The 11,836-nt window shown below is 37.9% G+C and overlaps 2 protein-coding genes across 2 annotated transcripts; one reads left to right on the forward strand and one right to left on the reverse strand.

Annotated features, from left to right (window-relative positions):
- The first annotated feature begins 1,290 nt into the window (after positions 1-1,290).
- On the forward strand, positions 1,291-2,880 carry LOC138180468 (uncharacterized). Its single transcript, XM_069114376.1, has 5 exons — positions 1,291-1,527; positions 1,635-1,685; positions 1,758-1,892; positions 1,963-2,179; positions 2,248-2,880. Exons 1-5 carry the CDS (start codon positions 1,418-1,420, stop codon positions 2,791-2,793), a joined length of 1,059 nt encoding a protein of 352 aa, XP_068970477.1. The 5' UTR covers positions 1,291-1,417; the 3' UTR covers positions 2,794-2,880.
- A 318-nt stretch (positions 2,881-3,198) lies between these two features.
- Positions 3,199-4,181, reverse strand: LOC138180469 (uncharacterized). The gene is made up of 3 exons (XM_069114378.1): positions 3,825-4,181; positions 3,581-3,732; positions 3,199-3,512 (listed from the first exon to the last, which is right to left on the reverse strand). The coding sequence occupies exons 1-3, from the start codon at positions 4,011-4,013 to the stop codon at positions 3,242-3,244; spliced, it is 612 nt and encodes a 203-aa protein (XP_068970479.1). The 5' UTR covers positions 4,014-4,181; the 3' UTR covers positions 3,199-3,241.
- Between the last annotated feature and the right edge of the window lie 7,655 nt (positions 4,182-11,836).

Raw genomic sequence — 11,836 nt, forward strand, 5'->3', positions numbered from 1 at the left:
TATTCAACAGTTCGAAGCAGTAGCTGTAATAATAATTAATTTCTCATAAATTACATTCGAAACTTGGATAAAAATTATAGTAGTTAAAAGTGTAAACTTTGAAATACATGTGCTTAGAATGTAAATTGATCTAATCAATCTGCAAAAGTTAAAATCAAATTGTTGCACTTAATGTAATTTGGTTTTCTTTCTACTAATAGGTAAAACATCGGAAATGCAGAAGAAAAATAGATATATACAAGGAGAACTTTTAAACAACAACTGGATTATAGATAGAAGTTTTTTCAATTAAAGATGAGTAGAGAGAACGCCGATTTAATGTTTAAAAAGTCAGCCGAAAAGTGCGAACAAACAGTAAGGACCTCTAGTGACCAATGCTCGAACTATACGTACATTTCCTCGATAGTGCTTTTGGTGGGAGAAACGTGTGTATGACGCTAAGAGTAGAAATGTGTCTCGTACCGACGCTCTGAAAGATAAGGGCGGAAAAACATAAAAATTGCTTATAAGTTTAATGAAATATCGGAAATAAATTGCGTTTCTTTGTAATGATTACAGAAACAACAATAATAATATCAAGAGCAGTCAGCAATAACTAACAGCCACTAATAATTATACGATATAATAAAAACTAAGATTATTTATTGCAAGATAATTATATAAAATGTGTTTAGAAAGGGTTTCAATAAACCAAAGTAGTTTAACAGCATTTCACGATCCTTTTATTTATCCGTTTCTCTGACCATTTCCACAAAAAAATTAAACGAGAAATTCAAATAGAAATAGCATAAAAAAGATCGCAAAACAGCTTTCGAAAGTTCTAAGAAGTGACATCAAATTCCAAGAATTATCGAAATCGTGTCACCTCCTATGTTGTAAGTTTACACTAATTATGCAATTTTACAATGAGTTCATAATTTTCTGTATATGATTTGTGTAATTGCGTAATTTTCAAATGATTTAATTCCGTTCCTCGATCGATGAAGGTGAAACTATTCTTCACATACGAAAATGATGATCAGAAACTTATAGATGCTCATGATACGGCTCACCGTTTTACATCTCATTTTCGAATCGCCACTAACAATAAGCCTCTGCTTTTGGCCAATTCTGTTTGAGTCAACGACTTGGTACAAACGCACATTTCCCTTTTCGCCATGCATACAGTTATTTCTCCCACCAAACATACCGAAGAAAGAAATATGTGAATAGTTCGGTTATTTGACCGTCAGGAGCGGTAATTCGTAAAATATGTTTTTAGTTGAATTTCCCTCATAGTCATGAGAGTCCTCTCTACTCATCTCTGATTCGATTATCACGTTAAGGCACGACACGACGCACTAATCGTGGTGATACTGTCGTGTTACAACGTGTCTACGTGAAAGCTAACCTATATCAATATTTTAATGTTTTTGCTATGGGTACTCCAATATTAACAAAACAACAACAGAGACAGTCATTGTCAGCGAAGAAAGGATCAGTCAAAGGATTACGAAATGTCTTAGCGCAACCACAAGATAGTTATTGGTAAGTGTAAAGTCTACAATTCATATATAATTCTAATTAATAATTTCATTTTAAAGATACCATATTAAAAATGTTTATATTTGCATTATATATATATATATTTTTAGGCCAATTGTTGATGAAGGAAAGTGTCCATTGTTGGAAGATGTTTTAAACAAGTAGGTTTTAAAAAATTGTAAAACATAGAAGATATTGATATAAATTAATGCTTTTATAATTCATATTTATAGATTAATGCCATCTATAAAACGTCCGTCTAAATTAGTTCCATGGTCACAACTTAGACATATGAAGAAAGAAGAACGTATAAAAGCCAAAAAAGAAGCGCTTCTAAAACAAGAGAATATTCCTAATTCAGAATTAATGTAAATATTCTTAACTATATTGTTACATACTTCTCTGATTCACATATACTTTTAAAACTTACATTTTTAGAAATTCTGTGGTCTTGGGCATAAATAATATCACAAGATCTTTGGAAAAAAACAATGTCTGTTGTATTCTAATGGATGCGAACATTTCACCGCCGCTTTTAATAAAGCATGTTATTTATATGGCACAAAATAAGAAAATACCAGTATTATTATTGCCTAAATTGAAAACTGTAACATTAAACACCATAGGATTTGCATCTGCTGCGTGTGCCTTGAAGGTATAATTATTTAAATACATAAATGACATTTTGCTGATATTATTTTATTTTTATTATTTTGATTTCAGAATGTTGTGATGGATATTACAGATCATCATTTTCATCCTCTGTATACAACAATATGTGATATTTTTAAGGATGTACCTTTACCACAAAATAGGCTCCAATTATTCAAAGATATTGAAACATTAGAACAGATTACATCAGATAAAGAAAACAAAATGAGCGTTGAGAGTGAATCTCGAGTCTCCTCAGAACCAATTAAACATACAGTATCTACAAATGTATATATGTATAGATCTTCACGCAAAGAAAGGGCATTTGTTCCACCTAGCATAACAGAAAGTTCCACAAATGAGCCCATTGTGAAAAAAGAAGAACAAGATAATTTTATTTCTTTAACTAATTATGATTCTGATGAATTCGATACAAGTATAAAGAAACATAAGAGATATATTAATATTCATGAAGATCAGCATCCGACAAAACGAAAAAAGTTTTCGAGAGATACTAACGCATCTGCTAATGTTAAATATTTACCTTTAAAAGTCAAACGCTTACAGGGTAACGTTAATCGTGCAAAAGCGGCGAAAGTTTCCAAATATAAAAAATAATGTCGCATCATAGTAGTATCATATACTTCATGAATGTCACCAGAGAATTTCTTATCTTATATGTTAATAAATATCGAATATACAAATGCACTTTTTATTTTATTAAATAAATAGTCCTTACATCATATATAGAAATAACAAAACTCTATTTTTTATATATATATATATATAGCAACTTTTATTTTTTATTTCTTATAACAAAAGTGTTTTTACTGATTCATTCCTTTAAATATAAATAAACATATTATTATACATAGTATATAAGGTCAGATTATTTGCTAAGATAAGTCAGTCTTTCATATATGTTGTGTCCACATAAAAACATGCAGCATAGCATGTCGTTGATTTGCATATAAATATTGTATATATGGGGTTTTATAAAATATTACAATTGAAGATACAATATTGATTTCACATGTATATATTTAATGCCTAAGTAATTGTAGTATCATACAGGCAATGTAGAATTTACCGAAGACTTGAACATTCTCGTACAAAACATTAGGCCTTTAGTTCCTCCTGGTATATGACTTATCAAGAATGATAACATAGTTATTAAGTGCAAAACAGCGTAGAGTACTGTTAGTTGAGTAGATTGGAAATACAGAGAGCAATAAAGTGTTGCCACTAAAGTTACAAAGTAGCACATACTGAAACACGTTCTTTCAGCGCTGAATAATGACTTTAGGTAACTTAATGGACCAAAAAGGAAGCAAAAGCTATAAAAATTAATTCAATATAAATCTTATTTTATTCCCGACAGTGGCGTCCGTATTTATCAACTTACCTTGAGAGGAAGAAAGCACTTGCTAATGTATACAGAAGTGCAAATTTTCTTGCTTTAAGGAGCAAAACTGGGATATAAATCGCCGACAAACAGAAACAAAGTACACCCATAGAAAAGCATGCAACAAATGCTACTAGCCTTTGTACTCTTGTCTGTTGAGGAAAGATGGAATTTGTTAACTTTTTTATGTAGACTTCTTAAGAATATTTAGAGGGTTAGGTTATACTAAAACGTATATACAAACCATGCTAGGACAACATTCCTTTTGTGTTCCTTGAATCCATCCCGCTTCTTGTTTATCATCTTCGCTTCGACCGAACCATTTTCCAATATTCGCTTTCGGTATCGTCACCGAAGGTACGGTAATTTTGAATTGTTTTTCATTTTTACTGCTAAGAAGATATTCGTTTAGTTCTTTGTTGAGATCGGCCATTTTGACACGTCGCCATACTTTATATTTATACGTTTATATACACAAAGTACAATAGGCAATAATTCCATTTTGAAAGATATCTTTACTTCATAGTATCCTTCAAATACTAATCTGGGAACATGACATATTCGTTATCTTCATCGTACTCTGGCAAGCAAGAAGTGCACTGTGTAAACCACATATGTTATGTTTACATATCACGAGTGTGAAGTTCAAACGTACCGCACATGCACTTTATGTATATGCCGATAAAATAGATTTCACCTTATCTAATTACATTTTAATCGGCAAGAGAATCGTAGGGAGAATGATTGCAAAAATGATTACATCCGTGATGAGTTTTCAAACTTACATTTATTTAAACAAATCAACATTGACCTCATATTTACGGGTTGTATACTGCATTTGTTGCACAGGTAATGCATCACTCTATTACGCAAGAACTATGTGTCCTGCAACGCGTGGTATCATTTTGGGATTATTTGACAAAAAATCAAATACATCGGGGACGGGGGAGACTAAGTATCGACAGTACTCTAATTGGGACTAGAGAAATTTCACTAGAAAAAAAAATGAGCGGTCGATCTTGCTCGCTTAATAGTAGTAGTAATAATAATGATAATAAATAGCAATAGTAATAAATAATATTCAATAATAATGATCGCAGTCATAGAGCTAATAATATTCACAATGATGATAATACTTCTCGGAGACATAATAAACATGATGATGATGATGATGATGATAATAATAATAATAATAATAGTAGTAATAATGATAATAATAATAATAATAATAATAATAATAATAAATACATCAGCAATAATAAAAAGCACAACGTAACAATAATCGGGGACATAAGTAACAAATCGATCACATTCGAATACAGTACACACTACGAACCGTAATTTTTTTTTAACAGGTTCATCATCATTTTGCATTTTTTTTTGTCATTTAATGATTTTATCGCTATATACGTACTGATCACGGTCACTCGATCTCTCGATTATACGATACATAGAATGAGACTGCTAATTATTCAACACGAAGGCTCCTAAAATCATTCTCATACCGCGAAACGAATCTTTTTTGTCGGGATTAAAGTACTTATTAATTACATCGCTGGGTATGTAATGTACGTGTTGTATACGTGAAGACCTATATTTTGTATGAAACATACGTATAATATCTATATATATATATATAGATAAACTTATGTTGCATACACAACATACCGGTCTTCATATGTCATCATATGTATATGTTTTCTCACCTTCATGCGTGATCCACTGTGTGGAACATGTGAATGTGTGTACGTGTCTGGGTGTATCGTATTTATATGTATGTAATACCCGCGTGTTTTTCATTAACTATAATATTTTGGCTTTGTCTGTCCTTTTAATTTGTTTTTTTCTTTCTCCTTTTTAACGCTAATGGCAGCACAGATACAATATTATTCTTCTTTTTTTTTTCTTTGTTTTACATTGTATAGCATCTTAACGTGCCCGAGTCTTTTCTTCTTATAGAAATAACGTGTTATGAATCACTTTGTAACGGGCGTTTAGCGGCTCCCCTGCGCACGGAAACCGCTGAAATTGCCGCCATCCGAATGATAATTACGCAATTAATACATTACGCTATGTATACATTTATACAGTACGCAATGAATACGTCGGAATTAATTACTGTATGCACTACGAAGGAAAGAACCTATATATGTATATGTATACGTGTGTACTTCGAGAAGAAACGAATCGCTATGCAGCGCGTTATTATAGTACGTTTAATATAAGTGGCGTGGCTCCTTCCTGTTTCCCTTCTTTTGTCCCTTTTCTACTTTCTCCTTCCTCTCTTCCCTTTTTCCTTTCTTTTCTTTCGAACTTATCCTATTCGGCGAACTGATCGCGTCGCATCGTTTCTTTCGCCTTTTTTCATCTCGCGAAAACAATCGTCTGGAATGACGATCCACGTGGAATTTCAAACGCAAAAAGGAACACCTTCGTGTATACGATGCTCTGGTATCCGATGAAAAACGCATCGTGACCCTTCTCGACGTCACTTATCTATACGCTTCGTTCTAAAGGCGACCACGCGAATCAGATTCGCGTGTGATCTCGAGAAAGCTCGATCGGGAAAGGATCCTGCTCGCTATATAAATACTATATCATATTCGTGTGCAGCTACGAACGATCGTCGAGGTTTAAACAATAAATGCAACAACAGCCTTTGTCTCGTAAAAGTACATATTCGTAATTTATCAGCTATCGTTAATCGGCTACAACATCGGCGTCCTTAAATATACGTAGCGAGAGAATAAGAAAGTAATCGAAACAAGAGACAGGGCTCGTACGTCTAAAATGATCATAGTCTTCTGGGAATAGCTCACATAAGTACACATATGCTTTTGTATGTACATGACTGTATTCGTGTATGTATACGTGTATATGTTTATGCGTGTATGCGTAAATATCTGTGTGTATGTGTTGAGTCATTAAAAACCCTTGGAGCCTTCGAGGGGGAATGTAAAGTGAAGCGTTCAAAAAAGAGCGCGTCTCTATCCGCTAACGATTTACGCTAGAATAATCCTTAACTTCTGAACGAAGAAAATGGTGTGTCACGGTTTCTCGAGATCAAACGAATCCTTCGTGAGTCGACGAAAGAAAGACAGATTGCTAGCCACGGATAACTGCCAACTAATTAAATATATTATCGATCAAATGCAACTAATGGCGTATAATTATCTGCAGACTGCCCCCCCACCCCCTTAAACGGTACTTACAAATACCTAAGTGAGAATTTCTCGTACGCTATGCAACGGTAAAATCAGGCGCGCAGTACTTTAGACATTGTTTAATCTCTCATTTTCTCTTTTTTTTTTTTTAATTTTCTTATACTGTTGTATCTGTCGTAGATTTTTTGTATTTTTCTATTTTTTTTTCAATTTGTTTAGTTTGTTCGATCTCGTCTTAAAACACCCGCAGTTCCATAGAAAAAATTTACGAGCACGAGATCGCGCGTAACACGTGGAAGAAAAAAGGGAATTATATTCGTCTAACTCTTTAGCATTTTTATTTTTCTTTTAAATCTTTTTTTCTTCTTTCTTTTTTGTTCTGTTCTTTTATTCCTCGCGCGATTCTTGCGCAAGCAAAGTCGTTGACATTTAATCCTTTTCCGTTAAATATTTTTTTTGTTTTTTTAAATTTATCATACTTTCGCTCTCTCACTTTCTCTCGATCACTTTCTCTCCTTTTCTCTTACTTCACACTTTTTTTTCATTCTTTAGAAAATAATTTTTATCTCTGTGAGTTTTCTTTGTGTTTCAGTACGCTTTTCTTTTTGTAATTTTTTTTTTTTTTTTTTTTGTAGCGATAGCGTCAAGTGCCACACGAGTAAAGTCCGATACAAACGAGCGACGTTTCTTCGCGCGATATCACTGCGACACTACGTCTGCTTGGTTATTGTTAATTGGAAAAACAAAGAAAGACGTATGATCGTAGCGATATCGCGCTGATAAAAGAGGCTCGTCTGCATCGGGACTTAGAAACCGATCCGGAAGTTCCGATTTCTATTCGTGCGATTAGTTAGAATTAAAGTGTCCGTCGCGAAACTCTAATCTTTCTCTTCTTTTCTCTTATTTAGCTTACTTCACACCCCCGCGACGTAAAACCACCTCCACGTTGCTTGCAACAGGTTCATACAACGAGACGACATCGAGAAACCGCGAGGAAAATGAATGATCGAACAAAAAATTCGAGTCCGAAGACTTTGGGAGGAAGTCCCGAGTTACTACAAAAATTCTTTTTTTCTTTAACAGAATACGTCTTCTCTCTTTACCTCTTTTTCTTTTTGTTCTCTTCTTTTGGCATACACGATATAATACGATCACGCGCATTACGCAACTGTGCTGTTGGATACTCTGGTACTCGTAATTTAGAATTATAGTTATTATACATTATTAAAAATATGTACAAAATCTGTGTGAACGCGTGGTGTATGTGTTCATGTATGTCAGATGCATGAAAATGTTCAGCTCTGTTCATAGCAGCTAACATAGGTGTTACTTTGAAAAATTGATTAACAAAGTAACACACGTGTTAAACGCTTCAAGTCAATAAAATGCTCGTTTCTGTGTTCTTGTATTTATGTTCGTGTAAATATATGTGACACGTTGTTCGAAGCACTGATTAATCGGTATAGCACAGACCGATGAATGATCGGGGACACATTGAAATCGAAATACAAAATGGACTTTCGATCGAGGCTTCCTCCGTATCGTCAGAAAAACGTCTGAATCTCCTTGGAATAATATCAAAAATCTAAAACGATCGAGTATCGCGGCTAAAGAAGCCGGCAAGAGACCGACGAACGTGTGTACAGAGAGCATATGCGTTTTACAATATGTATACAGTACTCGAAAATCCTCGACGAGCCGCGAGCTTCGTCGATTCCACGGTTACCAGTCAATGGAAAAAGATTCGCTACTGAAAAAACATACCGTAGTCATTAATAAGTACGTGCAGCCGTCGATAACGTGGATTAGTTGCGTTTTTGTTTCGCTTAATCTTAGTACCCCATCCTTAAGTGGCTATTCAATGAACTGTAAATATAATCCTAATTAATATTGCACGCGCCGGCACATAGGGGCTGCTAAATGTCGTTTAGCTCAGCTGTCAAACAGCGGCCCCTTTTCTTCATTTTTTTTTTACTTTACTTCATGTATGAACTTAATTATGCGTATTATGCATTCGCGAATCGATCCATCCGAGACCCTGAGGGATCCACTATTTTCACTATACGACGACGAGTCGTTGACGCGATTTTTAATATTATTCGCGAAAACAGAAAGGAATATGTAACAAAGGTGTCCTTCTCGTCGAGTCCCGACGACTCACCGAACGAACTTTTATACTCTCGTCTCGTTCTTGATACGAGACCGATTTATACTCGTATAACCCTCACAGTGCACTTTAATCGTATCGCTCGTTTCGTTTCGTCTTTCTTTCCATTCGATTATCCTACGATCCTTTTCTCGTATTCGATTTGCCTGCTCTTTCATCAGCAACACGCAAACCGCACAGTTTTTGTAACTCGCCTTTCCATTCTCCTTTGTATTCGATATCAATATCAACTATACTTAAACATCTAAGCTCGTATTATTATCGTTATGTCGGATGTACCATTTAATCGAATATTACGTTCGACCGTTAACGCGTCGAGCTGTACTTTTCGGTGCTCAGTGTTGCTGAAAAAGTTCAGTATTATTGAGCCGAAAAATCGTTCTTCGTTTATCAGAAGAGCGCTCACACGAGGGCTACCATGATTTCTGGTTTGTTCGTTTTGAGTATTTCCAAGCGTTGTGACGCGAACTTGGTTTGGTTAGTCCTTGACTTGACCCCTCGCCTCGACCTTTGTGTATCCGCTCAGTTTTTAACATCTCTTTTTTACTTTTTTCTTGTTTTTTCCTTTTTATAGAAAGAATCGTTGACTTTTCAACTACTACTACTTCAACCGTTTTCTTTCGGTATATGCTCGAAATTTTCGATTCGTAGTCTTCGTTTCGTAGGCCAACGATGTGGAATTGCGCCAGCGTGGATAGCCGTCACGAGATTCTCGTTCTCACGTCATCTTCATCCTCTCGTTCTTTCGTTCCTCTTCAATGGTAACTATACATCGTTTATGGTGTTCGTAAATTTCTTCCTCACCTTGTTCGTTCGCTCTCATGAATCCACGGTCTCAGTACGATTCCTAGCTACTCATCCATCACGCGTCGACGATGAGTGAAGCAGAAGCAGCAATTGAACAAAGTGTATGGCTCAGAGACGGAAATAACCTTGTCATCGCAGTTGCACGCAAATTTCTCTTTAACGTTCTCTTTTTTCTACACCGGTACAAAATATCTAAGCGGGCTAACTATGAGAAACGCCACCCCTCCTTCCCATCGTATAGACGAAAGGGAGGGACGAAATTAATTATAAAATACCTTCGCTTCGATTTCGAGTACCGTCAACCGTTTCTACCGTCCCCACTTAAACCGTCGTCACGTATTCCCGTAACTCGGTCGTTTCAGCTAACCTGTCGTTAGTAAACCACGGGTCCTCGTATTGGGGCACCTCCTCGCTACGAGCTCTATTAGGAGCACGTGCCCGTTCACGAGCACGCATTCGGGGCACCTCCTCGCTTAACGATCTCTTGGTAATCCCCATCGTCACGGGAACCTCTAACAAAGCTTTCGATCTCATCAACTGCGGCCTCTGACGGCCCTTTGCTTCCTCGCTAGCCGCGCGAACGATCACAGTAGGCGGTATCAATCTGTCCTCGCTCTGATGACTACTCTCTGATCTAGCCCTTAGAGCCTTTTTCTTCGACAAGCCACGACTCTTTACGATACTCTTCCTGTGAACAGGCTGCGGAGAGTACTGTTGTTGTTGCGATCTCTGTCTCTTCACGGGAGTGACAGGAACCTGAGGAGACCAAATTGGCGGAGACAGATCTACCGGAGACTGTATCCTTTTCGGTGGAGTTCTCTCTGGAGATTCGTCCTTCCAGCCGCCTTGATAGATAGGAAACGCGGAGACTTGGTTAAGAATTCTCCATCGAAAGTCCTCGTCGTCGCTTCTACAGGGAGTCGCCTCTGGAGGTGGATGATGCGTAGGCGTTACGTTGTGGAAGGGCGACCAGGACTTGGGTTCTTCCGGCTCTTGAACCGCGAAACTCCCGCCACCACCCTCCGTCGGTGAACCGTCGTAAGGAGTCCACTTGATCTCGCTGATGTGCTTCGGCTCCCGTTTTTTAATCCCGACCGTCGGCAGAGGAGAAGCGTCCTCGTACGGAGCCCACTTCGCGTTCGTGATCGTGATCTCTGGAGAGATCAACCTTCGAACGATTCTGTTATCCAGCTTGGACATCTGTCGAGGATCCGGCTCTGGTGACATGCTCCTTCGAATACTGTACTTTGGCCGTTCCTTCAAGCTCTTGCTCTTGAACCCTTCCGTGGAGTCTTGACTCCTCCATTTCGAGTCCTTCTTCTCGACGGGCAGAGAGAAGTGCGGTTTCATCGCCCACCTGGATCGAATCTTTTTCCCTTCGTCGGGGCTACTCACTTTCTCCTTCACGCCCCATTTTTTCGATGTTTGGCTGTCGACTCTCGCGTGAGATCTTTCCAGCTTCGGTCTCTCCCTGACCCTCTCGGTCTTCACTAGCCTTGTATCTTCGCTGGCGTGTTTCTTCAGTTCCGGCCTCTCCACCGCTAGCTGCACAACCCGCTCTTCCTTACGTTCCACCGTCAACGACGTAGAATGGTACAGTTTCTTTTCCGGCTCCTGTATCGTCGGTTTCTCCGGTTCAGGCGGTTCCTTGGGTTCCGACGGCGGTGAAGGTGCCAAGATCTTCGACTTTGGACAAGTGCACCTTGGTTTTGGATTCGGCAACACCTCCGGAACTTGAAGCCACCTGGCTTCCCTGGCCATTCTGGTGTCATCGCTGCTGTGCTTTCTCAGATCGTGCATCGGCGTTTGCAAGTAATCCGGCTTGACCGACCATTTGTCCGTCTCCGCGCTATGATGCTTTCTGAGATCACCTCGCTGGATATCGTGCGATTTCTTGTCCTCCGGTGTCAGGCTATGGCAGCTGCATCTCGTCTTCTTGGCCAGATCCAGATCGGTGCTGGACGTGTGTAGAGCCCATCGAAACTCGGTTCCTTCGCTGGTGCGCTTCTTCAGGTCCCAGATCGCGTCGTCCGGAGAGAGGAAGCTACCGTCGGTCCATCTAGAATCGATGCTACGGTACTTGCGTAGATCAGTACGATCCCTATCGGTTACCGCGTC

Source organism: Bombus flavifrons, chromosome 5 (assembly GCF_040668555.2).
Source record: "Bombus flavifrons isolate JBK064 chromosome 5, iyBomFlav1_principal, whole genome shotgun sequence".
Classification (NCBI taxonomy): Eukaryota; Metazoa; Arthropoda; class Insecta; order Hymenoptera; family Apidae; genus Bombus; species Bombus flavifrons.